The sequence below is a fragment of the Ochotona curzoniae genome, unplaced genomic scaffold, assembly GCF_017591425.1.
Source record: "Ochotona curzoniae isolate NIBS_2020 unplaced genomic scaffold, NIBS_Ocur_1.0 contig_2754, whole genome shotgun sequence".
Lineage (NCBI taxonomy): Eukaryota > Metazoa > Chordata > Mammalia > Lagomorpha > Ochotonidae > Ochotona > Ochotona curzoniae.
Window position 1 is genome coordinate 33,525,139 of NW_024465582.1, and position 20,604 is coordinate 33,545,742.

Here is a 20,604-nt window from a genome sequence, read left to right on the forward strand (position 1 = left end):
ACCCTACACCCATATGGGAGACTGAAAAAAAGGAGCTCTTAGCCTCCCAGCATGGATTGGCTCAGCTCAGCTCTGGATGTTGCGGCCGTTTGAGGAGTGAACCAATGGATGGAAGATCTTTCTCTTTGTAAATTTGCCTTTTCAATAAAATAAAAATATTTTAAAAATATGAATAAAAATGGTTGAGCAATATCCCCTAAAATCCATTCTTGTAAATTTTAGAATGTTTCTCATCCATTGTTCATGCCCTTTTATGCAGAAAAGCATGAGTTTTCCTAAGAGAAGTTGCAGTATTATCATGTTGGTCCTTGAGATTTTGAGAAATTTTGTAAGATGCCCTTAAATTCATGGAAAATCATTGGTGTGATTTGCAGCCATTAAGAAAAAAAGGTTTCATTTTGTAAGGCAGAGAGAAGATGGATGATGGGGGAAGGAGAGACGCCTACCATCAGTGGTTCACTCTCAACATAGAAAAGCCAGGCTGGAACACAATGAAGCTAGGAAGCAGAAACTCAGTCCCAGTCTTCTGAAGTGTTTGTACCAGGATTGAGGACCTGGGCCATCACCCACAGCCATCTCAGGCACATTGGCAGGAAGCTGAATGGGAAGTAGTCCAGCCAAGATGCGAACTGGCACTTCCCTATGGTGTCTGGGCACCCACACTGTGGCTTAATTTGCTGCATCACAGTGCCCATCCCTGTAACTTCCAGTCTTTTGTTTTTTTTTATTGGAAAGTCAGAATTACAGAGAGAAGGAGAGACAAAGAACTTACATCCACTGGCAATTGACATTTTTGCAATTGACAGGATGATATGTGAAGGCTTAGATATTTCAGGACAGTAATTAAAGCTCAATATATTTACTTACTGATTTTGTTGGAAAGGCAGATCTACAGCCAGAGAGAAAGACAGAAAGATCTTTGCCCACTGGTCCACTGCCCAAGTGGCTACAATGGCCAGAGCTGAACTGACCTGAAAGCAGGTGCCAGGAGCTTCCTCGGGTCTCTTCTGTGGCTGCAGAAGCCCAAGAATTTGAGCCATGCTCTACTGCTTTCTCAGTTCTTATTCAGGGAGTTGGATGGGAAGTGGAGTTGCCTGGACATGAATGCTGCTGGTGCAGGTGCAGCTTTGCCCACTGCACGAGCCCTGTCCAGACTGTGACCTCTCTCCTGCAGTCCTGCACCTTTAGGATGAAGCACGTGACCACTAACCGCATCATCATCTAAAGGAAGTCCAGGTACTGATAAGGCTCCTCAACACTATCTGTAATCTAGGAAATGCAAAAGAGAAACAGTGAGGTGGAATAGGGCCCGGCGCAATAGTGTAGTGATTTAAGTCCTTGCCTTGCACACCCGGGATCCCATATCCTGGTTCTAATCCCGGCTGCTCCGCTTCCCATCCAGTTCCCTGCTTGTGGCCTGGGAAAGCAGTTGAGGACAGCCCAAGCCTTGGGACCCTACACCTGTGTGGGAGACCCGGAAGAGCTCCTGGCTTCTGGCTTCGGATTGGCTCAGCTCTGGGTGTTGCAGTCACTTGGGGAGTGAATCATTGGACGAAAGATCTTCCTCTCTGTTTCTCCTCCTTTCTGTATATCTGCCTTTCAATAGAAATAAATATATAAATCTTTAAAAAAAAAAACCCCCCAAAAACAATGAGGTGGTACAACACACCCAGTACAGAGAGGCTAACATCTTACTAAGAGATGAATTTAGCTTATAGTCCTGGCGGCTGAAAGTCTAGATATGGTGGCCGCATGGATTTGTTCTCTGTTGAGGCCTAAGAGTGGATGGCATCATGCTGAGAATATAAGTGAGAGAAGGTTGCATTGCCAGTTAAGTTTAGGGTTTCTCAACAATGTGTTCATTTCAGACCTATCTTAATCCCTTCCAAGGGTATGTCCCCAGTGATCTAAGGATCCCGGCACACATACCAGACCCCACCTTTTAACATCACCATGCTGGAAACAAAGCTTCCGATACATAAACCCGTAGGGAACAGACCACATCCAAACCATTGCATTATCTGTGTTCTTGTTTTTGGCAATATAATCAGTGGTTTCTACATCATGACCAGTAACAGTGCTGAGTCCTCTTTCGCAGCATCTCTGCCTGTTGCTCTGTGCATATGCAGCTACTTACTCAGGACCCTGCTCAGCATCTTTGTGAAATTTCAGATCAAGGTTTTAAATGCAAATTTCTCATTTTCTTCCGAAGCTTACTGTCTATCAGACTATTTCATTGTTGGTGGAAACACGTTGTATAATACCTAGTTTCTGTAGTCCAGTAATTTTTGTGTATGTGGTGTATAATGTGTAGAATTTACAGTGAAGTCTTAAATAACTCTGTAATCCTGAGTTATTTATCATAGACAGATAACTATATTTAGAGTGATTATATCATTTTGAAACATTTATGGCTGTCAGCCTGATTTATTTTTTAAGAAAAATATCTATATACTTTTTATTAAGATCACTGTTTTGGGTTTTAGTTTGTTTTGTTGTGGCATGTATTAACTGCAAGTTTAGAAAGCCTGGAAATGGTTTAAGCAAATAAGGGATTTACTTTTCTCACATGCAAAGAAATCCTGAAGTAGGTGTGGTTAACCTTGTTTCAACTGCTGGGCACTGCTGTTATTGCTCCCCAGCTCATTATATCAGCCTCAAGATTTTGCAGGCTTTTAATCCTCGTATTTGTTGGTTTATGGAGGAGGGTTGTTGCAGCACAGGAACTGCGATACAGATTGAAGTAAAAAAAATGGGAGGCAAGGAGTGTCAGACACCTTCATTCCCATTGATCAGCGAAAAAAATGCTTTCCCAGAATCAGCCCCCAATGCATCTCAAGACAAACTTGTAAGGTTTGTACAGGTCTTTGATCTTAATTGTGTTACCTTGTCTACTCTTTCTGGCCTGAAAAGCTCAAAGTTGAGAAATTAGCTGAAGCCATTACTGCTTTTGAGTGGTCAAGGCTCTTCATGGAAAATAAACCCGCTAAGCAGTTAATAGTGCCTACCATATAGAACGGTCAAACACTAAAGTTTAGGGGCAGCCTTTCCTTGGCTTAATGTAAAAGTGCAGCACTGGCATGCAGTGAGGTGCTGACTTGAGTCCCAGCTGTTAGACTTTGTATCCAGCTCTCTGCTGATGACCTGGCGCAAGCACCCTAAAATGTCCAAGTGTTTGGGGCTCTGTTGCCCGTTTGGAGGACCTAGAAAGACGCTCCTCACTTGGGCCTGGCTCAGTGCTGGCTCGTGCGGACATCTGAGGAGAAAGTCAGCAGGTGGAAGATTTCTCTGTGTGTGTCTCTCTCTGTCTATAACTGTTTGAAAATACATTTTTTTTAAAATCCTGAGACTTAGTAATTGGTGACTAGATTTTACTTTGTTTGAAAAATTTTATTCTCAGTAAATTATAATCCCTATTATGTGAAAAAAATCTTATTCTAAGTATGTAGATGATGGCTGTTAGTAGATTACAAATGTTTGAAGAAAATCTGCTTGTTAAGAAGTTAACCATTTGAGTTAGCACATTTGTGTGAATGTTTGATTTATTTGACAAGGTTTACATGAAGAGAGGGAGAGACAGCTGGCGAGAGCGGAGTGAGTCTTCCATGTACTGGAGCCTCAGGTGGCGGTCTCCCATGTGGGTGCTGGTCCCTAGAGCCTGGGCCTTACTTGGCTGTTTCCCAGGCACATGGAGCAAAAGTAGAGCAGCAGAGACTTGCCATGTGGGATGCCAGTGTCAGGTAGCACCTTTATGGGTTATACTGTAATAGGGCCTCTGGTTGGTTGGTGTTTGTGTGTTGTTTTTAAATGTACTGATAAATGCAAGATAAAACAATGGAGAGAAAGAGGGAGGAAAGATCTTCTGTCCACTGATTTACTCCCAAAATGTCTGCAGCAGCTGGGTCTGATCCAGACCTGAGCCAGGAGTCTGGGAGTCTGGGATCCCTCCTGTGTCACCCACTGTGGTTGCAGGAACCCGGGCTGCCTCCGAGAGCGCCCATTAGAAGAAAGCTGGATTGCAAGTGGAGCCAGGACTTGAACCTAGCCTCTGATGGGAGATGCAGGAACCTTAAGTGGCGTCCTAACTGGGCACCAAATGCACCCAGATACATGTTTATTTTTGTTGGTGTTTGTTGTTTACTGTTTCCAGCTTACAGTGATCAGATTTTCCGAATTTTATCTTTTGATGTAATTCAGAATTTGTAGAGGTGATCTCTTGCAGTCATGCAGAGCGATTTTTATTGTTAATTTTGGCTCTCATTTTGCTTTCCACAGAATGTTGGCTCAATTAAGAAACACTAGGGAGAGCAAGCCAATCCAGTGGTAAGTAGCTTTGATTCCTTTGGTTACAAAATTTTCAGCTTATTTTGGTGCCCTTTTTCTGGATTCTTTTTTTCTCCTTCCAGTGTGATTAGAAGATTCTAATACTACTGTGCTACTTTTGAATTTTTTTTAAAGGATTTTTTTGTTGATTTGAAAGGCATAATAAGAGATCTTCCATCTGGTAGTTTACTTTCCAAATGGCTAGGGCTGGGCTAGGCCTGAAGCCGGCAGCTTTTTCTAGGTCTCACACCTGGATGAAAAAAAATGTTTATTTTTGTTTGAAAGTCAGAGTTACAGAGGGAGAAGTAGAAATGAGAAAGAGATCTTCCATAAGCTGCAACACAACAGACGCAGACGGGCTCGTTTAAAGCCGAGAGTCAGGAGCTTCTTCAGGTCTGCCATGTGGGTGCAGGGGCTCCAACACTTGGGCCATCTTCACTGCTTTTCCAGAACATGATCTGCTCTCATCATCCACTGCTTTCTCAGGCCATAAGCGGAAAGCTGATGGGAAGTGGAGCATCAGGGACATGAACCAGAACCACAGGCAGAGGCTTAACTGACTATGCCATGGTGCTAGACTGTGATTTGATTTAAATTTGATTAAACTTTAATATTAAGCTTGAATTTGCCACATGTATCTATTGATTTTCATATTGGACAGAGCAGATAGAATTCTTCCCATTGTTTTTTTTTTTTTTTAAGATTTACTTATTTTTATTGGAAAGGCAGATATACAGAGAGGAGAGACAGAGAGGAAGATCTTCCGTCCAATGATTTACTCCCCATGTGACTGCAACAGCTGGAGCTGAGCCAATCCGATGCCAGGAGCCAGGAGCTCTTCCAGGTCTCCTACGCATGTGCAGGGTCCCAAGGCTTTGGGTCAACTGCTTTCCCAGGCCACAAGCAGGGAACTGGATGGGAAGCAGGGCTGCCGGGATTAGAACCGGTGCCCATATGAGATCCTGGTGCACGTGCGAGGACTTAAATCACTACACTATTGTGCCGGGCCCTCTTCCCATTGTTCTTAAGTATCCTCCTAAACTCAGTTGAATTCTTAAAATGTCTAGAATAAGAGTTGTTACATTCATTGACTTGGACTTCTTAAAAAAATCATCTCTTAAAGCTTACAAGTATAAACTGAATTCTCTGTAGCAACTAAATTCTTGTTTATTAGATGAACTGTTTTCTTATTTAAAACTTGCCTTTGTATAAATATAAATGACTTAGTAAAATGTATAGTAATTTTTCTGGATATTTGTCTGTTGACAGATTTTTAGAAAAAGACGTGTGATGTTTACATCATAGTTTCTTGTAAAAGCTGGAGAAGTACAGAGCAAATACCTGTTGATCTTAACTCATTTGGAGGATCTGAATTCCAGTATATTAATTACTATACAGGAAGAAGCAGTATGGAAGAGCAGTGGGCCCGGTGCAATGGCTCAGTTGGCTAAATCCCCTTCAAATGCCAGGATCCCCTATGGGTACCAGTTCCTGTGCTGGCTGCTCCAATTCTGATGCAGCTCCCTGCTTATGGACAGGGAATGAAGTAGAGAACGGCCCAAAGCCTTGGGACCCTGCACCTGCTTGGGAGGCATGGAGGAAGAAGCTCCTGGCTTTGAATGTGTTCAGTGCCCACTGTTGTGGACATTTGGGGAGTGAAAGTGGGTGAAAGATCTTTCTGTCTCCTTTGCTCTGCAAATGTGTTCTGCCTTTGCAATAAAAATAAATCTTTAAAAAAAAGTGGAACAGCTGGGACTCAAACTTGCGCTGATATGGGATGCAGGCACCACAGGCAGGAGCTTAGCCATGGTGCCAGTGCCAGTAAATTTTATTTTTTAAAAATGTTATGCTAAATTATTTATTTTGTGTAATTTTTGGATACCTTATTATAATTGATGCCCAATGCCTCACTGGTGTTACTTGGTTTTAGTTCTGGTTAGAGTCAGTCTGTTGTTTAGTATGTAATCTGCCTAGGGAAACATTCATTATTTGGGGTCAGCATTGTGGTGCAGTGAGTTAAGATGCCACGCTATTTGAGGCCCCAGGGGCCACAACGGCCAGAACTGATCCAAAACCAGGAGTCAGGAGCTTCTTTTGGGTGTCCCACGCTTTAGGCCATCCTTGACTCTTTCCAGGCCACAAGCAAGGCGCAGGAAGGGAAGTGGAGCAGCCAAATTATGAACTGGCACTCATATGGGATTTCAGGCGGATATAAGGCAAGAACTTTAGCTGCTAGGTTACTGCACCAGGCCCACGATTTATTTTAATTTTTATTGGAAAGACAGATCTATACAGTTAAGGAAAGACAGAGAGGAAGTTCCTCTGTCTTCTGCTTCACTCCTCAAGTGGCTGCCAACAGCCAGAGCCAGAAGACAGGAACTTCTTCCTCTGTGCCTTCTATTCCAGGCTTTGGGCCGTCCTCTACTGCTTTCCGAGGCCACAAGCAGGGAGCTGGATGGGAAATAGAGCAGCTGGGACAAGAACTGGCACCCATATGGGACCCCAGCATGTACAAGGCAAGGATTTAGCCATTAAGCCATCACGCCTTGTGCAGTAAATCTTTTAAAGAATTTTTTTTTTAAATTGGAAGGGAAGATATGCAGAGAGAAGGAGTCCTCTAGTTCTCTCCCAAGTGACCACAATGGCAAAGCTGAGCTGATCTGAAGCCAGGAGCCTGGAATTTGCTCCAGGTCTCCCATGCAGGTATAGGGTCCCAAAGCTTTGAGCCATCTTCTGCTTTTCCAGTTCATAAGCAGGGAGCTTGTTGGAAAATGGAGCAGCCGGGATACAACCTGGTACCCATATGGGGTCCCAATGGATGCTAGGTGAAGATTTAGCCAGTAAGCCCTCACGCCAGGTCTAATAAATCTTTGTTTGTTTGTTTTTAAAGAAAAGATTTGATAATAGCAAAGTATTGATAATATCAGAAATTCTTATTGTATAGGTTTCATTGCTAATGTAATCTCAGCCTTGTTGCAAGTAAATGCTTTCATGTTGTATTTAATAAAACTAGCCTTGAGAATTTTTACTAATTTAGACTTGTTTTTTTCTTAGGTAAATTGAAATCCATGTTTTATTTAAATAAATTTGTGCTCCTGAGTGTAATCTGAATATGTTTAAGGCTTATAAGCTCTTTATCAAAAACTATAAAGCCACTGTTTAACTACTGAAAATATACTTGAAATACACGGAAATTTTCACGTGGGAAAATCATAGGAAAGTTAAAGGGTGTTGATCTACTGATGGATGATAAGGAAGACCTTAACGTATCTTTGTATTTTTGGTTCCTACTCAGAATTGCACATAGTTACAAATTTAATTAACTGATGGAACTTTTAGATGCAGCACTTAAAGAAAAATGTTTATTATGTTGGAGTTTTTCTGTGAAGAGCCAGGAAGCAGGGACTGTTGCTGTGGCTTTGTGGGTAAAGCTGTCACCCGTGGTCCCAGCATCCCATAAAGGCACTGATTCTGGCCCTGCTGATCTACTTGGATCCAGCTCCCTGTTGATGTGCCTGGGAAAGCAGCAGATGATGTTCCAGAGACTTGGGTCCCTTCATCCACATGGCAGGACCCGGAAGAAGCCTAGACTCTCGGCTTCAGAGTGTACCAGCTCTAAATGGTGTGGACTTTTGGAGAGTGAACTAGCAGTCAGATCTATTTCTGTGTTTCTCTCTCTGTAACTCTCATGTAAATAAATAAGTCTTAAAAACCAAAAGGGAGAAAATTAAAACAAAGAGAAAGATTACAAACAAGAAAGCAAATTTTAAAAACAAAAAAATAACTTAAGAAGCAGACCTTTCTCGTTTTCTGTAGAAACATAGATACTTATTTCACAGATTGACTGCACAATGTCAAAGTGCTTGAATGTATTTTGAAATCCAACAGAAAAGTGTGTTGGCCAGCATGATGGCTCAGTGACTAATCCTTGCCTTGCATGTACTGGAATCCCAAACTGGCACTGGTTCATGTCCTGGCTGCTCCATTTCCCATCCAGCTCCATACTTGTGGCCTGGGAAAGCAGTAGAGAATGGCCCAAAGCCTTGAGGGACCCTGCAGCCAAATCGGAAGCCATGAGGAAGTCTCTGGCTCTTAGCTTAGGATCAGCTCAGCTTTGGTCATTTCAGCCATTTGGGGAGTGAATCAAATGGTGAAAAATTTTTTACTCTGTCTCTCTTTTTGTAGATCTGACTTTTCAATAAAAATAAATAAATCTTTAAAAAAAAGAGATATGAATGTTACAGCAATCTTAGATGAGTTCCATCTGTGATCTACCGTACGTGGAGTGATTTCTGAAACTTTGTTATGTCTATTTTAACTAGAGCTTTTTAATGTGAATGTTGCAGTGTTTAAAAATGACTACAAAGCGAAGTTTGTTTGTGCGGTTGGTACCGTGTCGCTGTCTTCGAGGGGAGGAGGAGACTGTCACGAGCCTGGATTATTCCCACTGCAGTTTGGAACAAGTTCCCAAAGAGATTTTTACCTTTGAAAAAACTTTGGAAGAGCTATATTTAGATGCTAATCAAATTGAAGAGCTTCCAAAGGTATGTCAGTGCTGTCTTCCCAGAGTCCTGCTTTTCTGTTTCATGTACGATCTTCCTAACGTTATCATAATTCTGCCCATATGTGTTCACGTGTTGCTTTCTTTCATTTTATGGTGTAATCTTATCTTAACGTGTGTAACAGTTCACATTTTCAAAAACTAAATTTTAAACTGCCTTTCCAAGTTTTAATTGACTAGATAGCTATAGAGATTAAATCAGCATTGTTTCTGTAATTCCATTTATGTTACAGCCATTAAGGTAATGAGACTGTACAGGCTGTGTAGCAGTGGATTTAACCAGGCAGATAACTGGAGTTATGACTTGCTTCTTCCGGTTTTCATAAGAATTGATCATTGGTGTTTATTGTTATAATTGAAGATGAATTTTTTTTAAATCACCACATCATAATTCTGTTAAGCAGTATTTGGTGGTAGGTTGTGTCTTGCTGCACTTAACAAGCTCTTTCTGGACTGGTTCCTGAGAGCTTCTGTGTCTGAAATCCAGTCACTGCGAGGAGCACAGTGGCTCGTTGCCGTGAAATACTCATCATCAAATTTTTGTGTGTAATTAATTTTTAGGTAATAAAAACAGATTACCAGCTTATTCGGCTTTTCAAACGAATAAAGAATTTTTTTAGTGTATGTCTGTTTCAACGTAAAGCAGATTCCAATACTGAAAAAAAATACATATAAAGTTCCTGTTTACTTGAAATTCCAATTTTATTGGGAATCCTACATCTATAATGACGCAGATAGAAACATGCTTGTTGGCGTATGGCCATTTTTTCTTGAAGTACTGATTTTAGTTTGTATATATGTCTGTACAGGCTAGGTGTTAGTATACAAAGGGTTTTTAATGCGTTGTTAGCAAGGGATTTGTGTTCCTTAGCCAGTTGTACTAAGTATGAAGACTGCAGATCAGTATGCGTGTTTGAACTGTTTCTAGATCCATGAACACCATTACCAAAATAATCTTTTCTGGTATTTATGTAGTTCTTATTCATTCAGTTTGAACGTGATTAATGGTATTTATTTGTGTAAGAGGTAATATATGAAATATTTAAGGTAACTGAACAGATACTGAAGATCACTTCTTCCCTTTTTTTCATTAGCAACTTTTTAACTGTCAGTCTCTACACAAGCTGAGTTTACCGGACAATGATTTAACCACATTACCAGCATCCATTGCGAATCTTATTAATCTCAGGGAACTGGATGTCAGCAAAAATGGTAAGGTTTTTTTTTTTTTCCCTCCTAAACATGATTCATTATTACGATTTCTTTTGTTACCATAAAGGAACATGTATTTAAAAAGTTACGTAGTAACTTCTTCAGTTAGCTTTTCTGGAAACAAATCCATTTTATATAAATGTAAAGATATTTTAGTCATTTTAAAGTTTCTAATCGCTTATATAAAATAAAAATCTTGGCTTAGAATGTTTTACACAAATATAAAATCTGTAATAATTTGAAGCAGATAGATATTGTGTAAGTACCTTTTGTTTTCTTCTGTTGTTAACTAGTCAGCGTGTTGCACAGTGGATCTCGTGACTCCTAGCTGAAGTTGTGTGCCCTTTGCCCAACATGTGCAGATCTTCCAACCCCTCCCCTGCTACGCCAGGGCTAGCCGCCATTCCACTCTCTGCTTCTTTGAGTTTGTCTATGAAATTCCATATGAAAATGACATAATAGAACATTTGTCTTTCTGTTCTGGGTTAATTTCACTTAAAATGTCTTCTAGGTTCACCCATTTTGTCACAATGACAGGAATTTTTTGTTTTGTAAAGGCTGAATAATATACTATTGTGTTATATACTACACGTTCTTTTCTTCCTCCTTTAAAAAAATACTTATTTTTATGAGTGACATCTCACATTTCCTGAGATGTCCACTGTAGCTGGGACTGAGCCTGGCTGCAGCAGGAGCCTGGCACTGAATCTGGGTCTCTGTGTGACTCTCAGTGACTTAGTAGCTGCTGTCCGCCAGAGTGTGCATACACATAGTGCTGGAAATGGAGGAGGAGCCAGGACTGGAACCAACCCACTCTGATACGGGATGGCAGCATTCCAAGCAACGTATTAACTATATCACACCCAGAACCCAATTTTCTTTATCAGTTGTGACTTGAGTTGATTCTATTATCTTGACTGTGTGAAAAATACTGCAGTCAACATGGGAGATAGAGGTATCGCTTTAATATGTTGTTTTGAATTCTTTTAGCTATTTGTTTACTCATGGCATAGATACACCACAGTTTCTTTGTAAAATTACGAGATTAGTATTGTGACAATGCATGTTAAGCTGCCAGCATCCTATACAAAGCACTGGTTCCAGTCCTGGCTACACTACTGCTGGTCTTTGAAGTATGCTTCTGAAAGAGGTGGAGAAAGGCCCAGGTGCCTGGTCCCTGCTCCCTGTGTGGGAAAGTTGTGTGGGGCTCCTGGTTTCCAGGTTCAGCCTGATCCAACTTCAGCTATTGTTGTCATTTTGGGAGTAAACCAGTGGATGGAAGAAATGTGTGAGTGTGTGTGTCTGACATTGTCAGATATATCTTAAATAGACAAGGGGCCTGACACTGTCAGGTTAATTATCCACCTGTGGTTGCTGGCATCTCTTCTGGGCTCCCGTTCAAGCTCTGCCTGGTGCACTTCCAGTCCACCTCCCAGCTAATGCCTAGGAAAGCAGTGGAAAATGAGTCTGGTGTTTGGGCCCTGCACCCTTGTGGGAGACTTGCACGAACCTTCTGGTCTGCAACCTCGCACTGGCTCACCTGTGACTTTTGCACCCTTGAACCAGCAGATAGAATATCTCTCTCTTTCCTTCCCTGTGTGTGTAACTCTGGCTTTCAAATAAAATAAATCTTTAAAAAATATGTAGGTAGAAACAGTGGGAATAGGCATTTTACATAGTGTAATTAGAATGCCTGACTTCAAGTCCTAGGTCTCCTTCCAGCTCTAGTTTCTTTCTAATATGCACCATTTGGAGACACCAGATATCACACTATGTCATTTATAACTAGGGGATTCTATATTCTAGAAGGATGCCAGAAGCACATAGCAGAGAAATGATGATCCATTTAGTAAATGAAAATGAGAAAACTGATTATTCATATGCTGAAGATTGAAACGACCTATACCTCTGACATGCACCATGTTAGGGAACCTTTTGTCTGTCAAGGATCATTTGGGTGTTTATAATGTCATTTACAAGCCATATTAACTTATAAGCTCAAGCTGCTATAAAGTACTGTAGCTTTTTGAATTTTGAATCCTGCCTGTGTTAACTTTGGCCATGGGCCTTATATGGTTTGCAGGCTGGATGCTGCTCATCCCATACGAAAACTAAGATACAAACATCAGTCTGTAACTTAAAAACTGCTGAAATAAGGCAATAATGCCATGCTTTAACACATTGGTTTAGGAAATTATTTTTTAAGGTTAGACCCCAAAAGCATAAACAACAAAAACTAGAAACGTGGGTATTGTAGCAAAGTAAGAAGCTTCTGCACATCAGAATAAAGAGACAATCTTCAGAATGGGAAGGAATATTTTTGGGTTATTAGTATGACAGAGGATTTGTTTCCAGAATAAGGAACTCTAGGTGTGGGCATCTGGTGTGGCAGTGAAGCCACTACTCCACTGGAGACACCTACATCTTACATTGCAGAGTTTCTGATTTCCCCCAAGCTCTGCTTGCAGTCCAGATGATGTACAACCTTGGAGGCAGCTGGTCATGGTTCAGGTAGTCAGGTCCTCGCCCCACACAAGGGAGATCATGGTAACATTCCAGGCTCCTCACCTTGGCCACACCTGGCCCTGGCATTTGCAGGCATTTGGGGCGTGAGCCAGCACACGAAAGGTCTCTCTCCCTTTGAATAAGTAAAATAGAATTAAAAAAAAATATGTATATTGTCTAAAAATGTAATCCAGTTATATATATATATGTAAATGATACTCGAAGCTTTAAAAAGAAATACACACACGCGCGCGCACACACACACACCCCAGAACCAGATACCATGTGACCATAGTTAGGATGGTGGTGCTGGTATGTAGGACAGTAGAGGCTGTCTGCATCTGCAGTGCTGGCGGTAGCACCAGTTCTGCCGGTGGTCCAGCTCCCTGCTAAGTGTGCCTAGGGAGGCAGCAGAAGATGGCCCAGGTGCTTTGACTCCTGCCACCCACGTGGGAGAGGTGCAGATGGAGCTCCTGGCTTCATCTTTGCTCAGCCCTTCCTGTTCACGCCTTTTGTGAAGCAGATCAGTAGATGGAGTATCTCTTTCTATAACTGCTTTGAAACAAGCAATTAAAAACAAATGAAACTAAAAGACTGAGAAGGATATGATGAAAAATCTCTTATACACTATTGATGGTAATAAAAGTTGTTACTAATTACAGGAAACAGTGTGAAGGCTTCTCAACAGACTGAAATAAATACTGTCGTAACATCAGCTCCCCCATTCCTGGTGTCTATGTTAAAAAAATTCTAAGAGCAAAAGAAATGGAGTCGACATATGAAAAAAATATTTGCACTCTCTTTATTGCAGCACCATTTATAGTAGCCAGTGCATGAAATCACCGTAGATGCCCACCAAAAGATGAACTGATAGAGAAAAAATAGTGTATGGGTATTATTCAGCCATGAAGAATGAAACTTGTCATTTGAATAAAAATGGATGGAACTAAAAGATATTCTGTTGAATAAACCAGGCACAGAAAGTAAAACAGCACATGTTCCTTGACTTGTAGAAGCTGAGTAAAATGTTGATCTGAGTGTAGAAAAGGCAGGCTAGATAATGCGTACCAAAACATAGACAGAAGCAGCAGATTCTTACGTAATAATGGAGTGACTACAGTTCACAGGAACTTAAGTAGTAGCTGTTTTATAAAGAACTGAAAAAGGGCCTCATAGGCTTCAGGAATAAACAAATGACAAATGGTGGTGGTGTTTAATTCCTGTTCAGTTGCAGTTGACTGTGGCATCTATAATGTATGTGCTAACTGATATTATTGTCATTGTTTTGGCCTTTGTAATAGTCTTAGTTTGGTCCTTGTTCGTTTTCTAGGAATACAAGAGTTTCCAGAAAATATAAAAAATTGTAAAGTTTTGACAGTTGTGGAAGCCAGTGTAAACCCTATTTCCAAGTAAGTTCTTCTCAAATAAGTTACTTTTGTAATAGCAGTTGTAAAACAGCAAGAAACTGTCACTCAACATTTTAATGAGAAATTTGTATCAGTTTTAAGTTCATACAAAATTTCAGTTGAGTGAATAAAAGGATCCTTTATAAGTAATCTTTCTGGCCTCATATATTGCAAGCATAAAATTTACTCCTGGTTTTGCTCCATCTGTCACAGATAGGTAATGAGACTGGAAAATGGGACTGGAATCCACGTTTCCTTACCCAGAGTTATTTGCACAATAGAAGAAAGTCTTTGCCTTCGAATAAGAGTTATGACAAGTTCAGACTTGAGAAAAATAAAGCGAAAGAGCAAGAAGGCAAATTGCCTAAAGAAAAAACAAACCAAGTGGTTGATTTCATCATTCCCCAACTTTGTTCTTTAAACAAAATTTTCCTTGCACTAAATTGTGCAGAAATGAAATGGTGATAGGAAAGGTGAATTAAATCCAATATAGCTAAGTGTAACTGAGTTGAATGTTCAACTTTCAATGTTATAGTATTCTACTATTCTAAGTAGATGGAAGATGAGCAGTGTGCAGTAGAGGAGTACATGAATTAAAAGTTTGTTATGTTGTGCTTCATGAGGATTTTTGTACTTGTTAAACTTCAGAATAAATATATAAAGATGATGTTTGAAGATACTACTATTAATTCTGGTGTATGTTTTATAGGCTCCCTGATGGATTTTCTCAGCTGTTAAACCTGACCCAGTTGTATCTGAATGATGCTTTTCTTGAGTTCTTGCCAGCTAACTTTGGCAGGTAAGTTACAGTTAGTCCTTGTAAAGTTTGCAAGCCTACAATCTGCCTTAGTAAAACTGTCAATTATAATTTCATGAGTCTGCTTTTGTAATTATTTTGGACTATTGAGATGTTTGTAGATTTTTTGGATCTTGTTATTTTGAGTTTAACCGTATTTTCAAAAGTAAACAGTTACGTGAGAGTTTAAGATTAAAAAAAAATTTTTTTATAATTAGCAAAAATCAAAGGTTTAATTGCTCTAAATTTACAATATTAAATGCTATTTTCTTAGCAGTTATCATATTCTATAATAATTTAAGAATGGTTTTTCTGTCTTCCTCACTGATATTCTAATTCTTAAGAATAAATCACTTTGGGAATCTACCTCTATTCCTTTCTAAGTGTCTGCATGCTTTTTTTTAAACAAGCAGATGAATAAATAATAGGTGTCAGGTTATTGTTGAATTTAATTACTAGAAGAGGTGCTGTCGAACCAAATGTGAATTTTATGATTATATTTTCTCTGAAAATAACTCGTGTACTTTGTTGAGTTCTCTTTTATTTCTGGGATTTGTATCACTTACCTTGCTTATTCTCTTTAGTTTTAGTAGTGTGTATATCATAGAAAGGCCAGGAGTTCTCCTCCTGCTTGCTTTTCCCTTTCTTTCTCTCAGAGCTGCACTCTGGAGTTGGCGTGTTCGTATCTAACCTGCCAACACTTGACAGTTTTCTCGGATGTTCAGAAAGAGAGTCATGGCATGCCCTTAGGTCTGGACTGGAAGTGTTTACCTGACTCTCCCCCTGCTTCCTGAACCCCACCCAGAATTAGAAAGAGCACCAGGAGTCTTCCTTTTTCACTTTTCTGTATTCCTCTGTCATTGTTAATTTACTGGTATGCACATAATACTCAATATTAAAAATTAATTTGTGCTTTGTCAATACCTTGTCTTTGTCATAGATATTTGATTTTTTTTCAGATTAACTAAACTCCAGATATTAGAACTCAGAGAAAACCAGTTGAAAATGTTGCCTAAGTAAGTAAAGTTTATGATCTGAAATGTGACCACCAGTCATTTGTAAGAACTAACATTTGCTGTCATTTTATTACAATCAATAGTGTTAATTATTAAAAATGGATCTATCTATTGTTGGTGTGTAATATCGTATTGCATTAAAAGTAATTCCATAGCTGTCAATTAGATAGGCTTTTCTCTCATGAAAATCAATAGAATATGCCCTCTCCCCACCCGAGTCCCAAATAGAGATCCTGTTAGAGCAGTTCATACGCTCTTTCTATGGAGCCTGATAACTTAGTAACAGGTTTTCTAGTATAATGCATATTAGAAATTGGGTAAATAATCCCTTCATATTAAGGTAACATCAAGGAGCCATGCCTCGGGCCAACACCATGGCTCTACCGGCTAATCCTCTGCCTGGCAGCACCAGCATCCCATATGGACGCCAGTTCGAGTCCCGGCAGCCCCACTTCCCATCCAACTCCCTGCCTGTAGCCTGGGGAAGCAGTCAAGGATGGCCCAAAGCCTTGGGGCCCTGCACCTGCATGGGAGACCCAGAAGAATCTCTTGGAACCTGGCTTTGAATCGGGTTTTTCCCAGCAATTTGGGATACTTGGGGATTGAGCCAGTAGATGGAAGATCTTTCTCTGTTTCTCCCTCTCTGTAATTCTGACTTCCCAATAAAAAATAAATAAATAAATAAATAAAACTTTTTAAAAAAGAGAAAGAAATTGATGGGTCAAAAGGTGAAGATATTGATTCTGTTTTCTCTGAGTTAGGAAGCTTTCATTGCTCTAAGGATGAGGAAATCTTTCCAAGGTCCACTGGCTGACATAATCCACCTCAGAGTATCCACTGTCCCAGCTACTTACCAATAAAAATGCAAAGGCTAAAGAGAAACCTGAAATAAGGGATAATTGCCAGTTAATTTTGTCTAGAAATTGAATTCAGCTTTTCTTACTGTTCTTAGAAAATGAATGCTTTTATATTTTGAATTTATATGTGAAAGCTTTCATATAGTCTTATTATTATTATATAGTACAAAAGAATGTTTTAAGCTATGAAACTTTAAAGCTTCTTTGTGATTTATATTGCTATATAATTAATTCTTTGATTTTTCTTCATTGTACATAGAACTATGAATAGACTGACCCAGCTGGAAAGACTGGATTTAGGAAGTAATGAATTCACAGAAGTGGTAAGTTGATCAATCCAGTTTAGGTTTATATTTAATTGAGGACAAATGTGAACATTATGATATGAAAGCACTTCAGAAAGTTCGTGGAAATGGAATTCAAATATAATTTTTCTGTCTGGTCTGTGAGTTTTTTTAAATCCATACATGATTATTTTCTAATTTCATTTTTCACAAACTTTATAAGATACCTCCTCATATTTCTCATAAGAATTGGATGAAAGGATGCTGTATTAAAGAGAGGATTGCGAAGTTCTTAACCAGAAATGCAGACAGAAAAACTAGGCAGCAAAATATAGCAGAAATGGTGATGAAATGTTAAATTAACGAGGTGTCTATGAAAGAGACACCTAATTGTTTTTTTAGCATTAGAAGTAGACATTTTGGGGGTTTCCAGTTGAAAAATAATCAGTCTGGATTTCAGCGTAGATAAAACAGAGCCCATTCAGAATAGCTCCCTGTGACATGGCCTAATTCATTCCGTGGTACGATACTTCACAGCTGATGGAGCCATTGAGTGCGATGTCTTACTGTGCTTATGTTCTGTGTGCTGAGTGGATGATGAGAGTACATAAGGATAGGACTATGCAAGCAGTTTGTTGAGTTGGGTGTGTTTGGGGAATTTTATTGCACGGTATAAACTACATTCTTTGCTTCCTAAATTATTACTATTGTACTTTTTTCAATATTTGTTTTATACATTGTTCTATTCCATTTTATGTACAAAGTTTCAGTAATTGCTAATTTGATGAATCTAGCAAGCTTTCAGAGTCACAACTTTTCTACCAATTTAGCCTTCCAAAGTTACACAACTTTTGAATAACTTATTGATAGAAGTACAATAAAGCACCAAAAAAAAGTTCCTTTTAATCCAAGGTATTTCTGGAATTCCTACCTGTAGTTGTGTGTTGATCATCAATCTGATCATAAACGTTCCTGTTGCTGTGGTGGCTGGACAGAGGGTGGCCTGTTGCATCTCCGTGACTGTTGACTGCCGTGGGTTTGTTCCGGGACAGATACTAGCTTGGAGTCATTTGGATCTTCACCCTGAAGGCATACCAAAAGGGAGAATTTTGCCTGACTTCCAACATTTTACCGAAACACTTGGATTAATTTTTAGTTATTATTAACAGTCTTCTGATGCTTAGAGATTGTATTGCTTGTATTGTTATCATGTGGTTCTGCCTTTCCCTGTGATTGGACATTCCAAATGTGTGTGGCTTTTATTTTTTATAAATGTCACCAAGAAATGTCTTTCTGATTTATTTTTCTATTTTTTTTTTAAGATTTATTCATTTTTATTGGAAAGTCGGATACACAGAGGAGAGACAGACAGGAAGATCTTCTGTCTGCTGATTCATTCCCCAAGCAATCACAATGGCTGGAGCTGCACCTATCCAAAGCCAGGAGCCTGGAACCTATTCTGGGTCTCCCGCATGGGTACAGGGTCCCAGCGCTTTAGGCTGTCCTCAATTGCTTTCCCAGGCCTCAAGCAGGGAGCTGGAATGGGAGTGGGGCTGCCAACATTAGAACCAGTGCCAATAGGGGATGCTGGCACGTACAAGACTTCAGCCACTAGGCTATCACACCGGCCACTATTTTCCTAATATTTTTAAAAGATACATTTTTTCATTTTTTGATAATAAATGAGAATATATTTCTTGTATATTTGCTAGTTGTGAGACTTTTAAAAAATTAATTGCATAGGGCCCGGTATGATAGCATAGTAGTTAAAGTCCTCAGTTTGAATGCTCTGGGATTCCCATATGGTCACCGGATCTAATCACAGCAGCCCTACTTTCCATCCAGCTCCCTCTTGTGGCCTGGGAAAGCAGTCAAAGACGGCCCAAAGCTTTAGGACCCTACACCTGTGTGGGAGACCCAGAAGAGCTCCTGGCTCCTGGCTTCGGATTGGCTCTGCTCCAGCCGTTATGGTCACTTGGGGAGTGAACCATTGGATGGAAGATCTTCCATCCAATAAAAATAAAATAATATAAATAAATAAAAATAAATAAATAAATAAAAAATAAAAATAAATAAATAAAAATAAATAAATCTTTACATAAATTAATTGCAGAAATATTTAACCCTGTTGTGTAATTTAAGCTTATATGAGTTTAATGTAATCTGCTTTTATTAAATGTCTAGATTTGCTTTCTTACTTAATGCTGTTATTTATAATTACGATGAATGGGAAGGCTTATATTCTGGCTTTGCTTACCCACTACCCTTTTATTGGATGTATTGAAACCAAGCTTGTTAGAGATTCCCAGAGCTTCTGTTGCCAATTCGAGGCATTCATGTAAATTAATTGGGCTTCCTCCTCTGTCCAAACAGCCTGAAGTTCTTGAGCAACTAAGTGGATTGAAAGAATTCTGGATGGATGGTAACAGACTGAGTTTTATTCCAGGGGTATGTGTATGAAATTTTTAATGGCTTCACTTCTGTTTCTCCTTTTAAGTTTTACAAGTTGTGTATTTCAAAATTAGTTTTAAATAGGGAAGAAATTTTATGGAGAGGCAAATTATACTTTTTAAAAATTAGAGCACATTTTTATTGAAATCTCCAAATTCTCATTAGAAACTTTAGTGTGAGATAGTTCCTTTTTAAATGTTTATTTATTTGAAAGGCCAAAAAAAGGGAAAAAGTCACAGAGAGCGAGTTATCGTCCCGTGCCCGCAGTAGCTAGGCCGAGGCCAGGGGCGCGGACCCCTCCCGTGCCCGCAGTAGCTAGGCCGAGGCCAGGGGCGCGGACCCCTCCCATGCCCGCAGTAGCTAGGCCGAGGCCAGGGGCGCGGACCCCTCCCGTGCCCGCAGTAGCTAGGCCGAGGCCAGGGGCGCAGACCCCTCCCGTGCCCGCAGTAGCTAGGCCGGGGCCAGGGGCGCAGACCCAGAGCCGTCACCTTCCCTGTCTCAGCAGCAGGACGCTTGATTACAAATGGAGCAGCCAGGACTGGACCAGCACTCCAGTGTGGTGTCGGCACCCCTCCCGCCCCCGCAGTAACTGACATGCTGTGCTGCGATGGCCACCCTATGGGAGTGTGTGTTTTAAAATAAAGTTTAGGTGTTTGGAAGGCAGACTGACAGAGAGATGCCTTCTGTTCACGTGTCCACTCCCCAGGTGCTCAGAACTGCTGCAGGTAGGCCAGGTCAGAGCCGGGGGGCTGAGATCGGCAGCTACATCCCCGGAGTAGCAGGAACCCAGGCGCTGGGCGGTGCTTGCTGCCCCCCCAAATGCGTGAGCTGCAGCTGCAGGGGAAGCTGGAGTAACCGTACTACAACAGGGTGCTCTGCCACGGGAGGGGTTTCCCAAGCAATGGCTTAATGCGCTATGCCACAGTGGCTTTTCTTGTAGTTTTTTGATGCCGTGGAACATGTCATCAGATGTATTTACCGAATTTCTATGCAGATTCAGTTTTCCCAGGAAATTGTGAACTTTTGAGTGTTTTCCATTGACTTTCTGTCTTACAGGCTCACAAATCACATGTTTCTACATCTAAAGACCCCACAAAAACACTCCCATACCCACAAGAGGACATAAGCAGCTGGTGCCCCTCCCTAGGTTGAAATGAATGAGAGTTCTATGACTTGTTTTGTTATTTAAAAAA

General features: G+C 40.3%; 1 protein-coding gene across 8 annotated transcripts in view; it reads left to right on the plus strand.

Annotated features, from left to right (window-relative positions):
- ERBIN (erbb2 interacting protein) overlaps positions 1-20,604 on the plus strand; it is a 108,287-nt gene that overhangs the window by 38,265 nt on the left and 49,418 nt on the right. For 5 of the 8 annotated variants that reach the window (XM_040977616.1, XM_040977620.1, XM_040977619.1 and 2 more), the window contains exons 2-9: positions 4,276-4,323; positions 8,646-8,867; positions 9,979-10,096; positions 13,932-14,010; positions 14,717-14,806; positions 15,763-15,819; positions 16,936-16,999; positions 19,334-19,408. In XM_040977616.1, the coding sequence (XP_040833550.1) occupies positions 8,661-8,867; positions 9,979-10,096; positions 13,932-14,010; positions 14,717-14,806; positions 15,763-15,819; positions 16,936-16,999; positions 19,334-19,408 (690 nt within the window). In that variant the 5' untranslated portion in view covers positions 4,276-4,323; positions 8,646-8,660. Of the gene's footprint in view, positions 1-4,273; positions 4,324-8,645; positions 8,868-9,978; positions 10,097-13,931; positions 14,011-14,716; positions 14,807-15,762; positions 15,820-16,935; positions 17,000-19,333; positions 19,409-20,604 lie in introns of those variants that run through there. The other 3 variants (XM_040977618.1, XM_040977617.1, XM_040977623.1) reach the window with 2 other exon arrangements.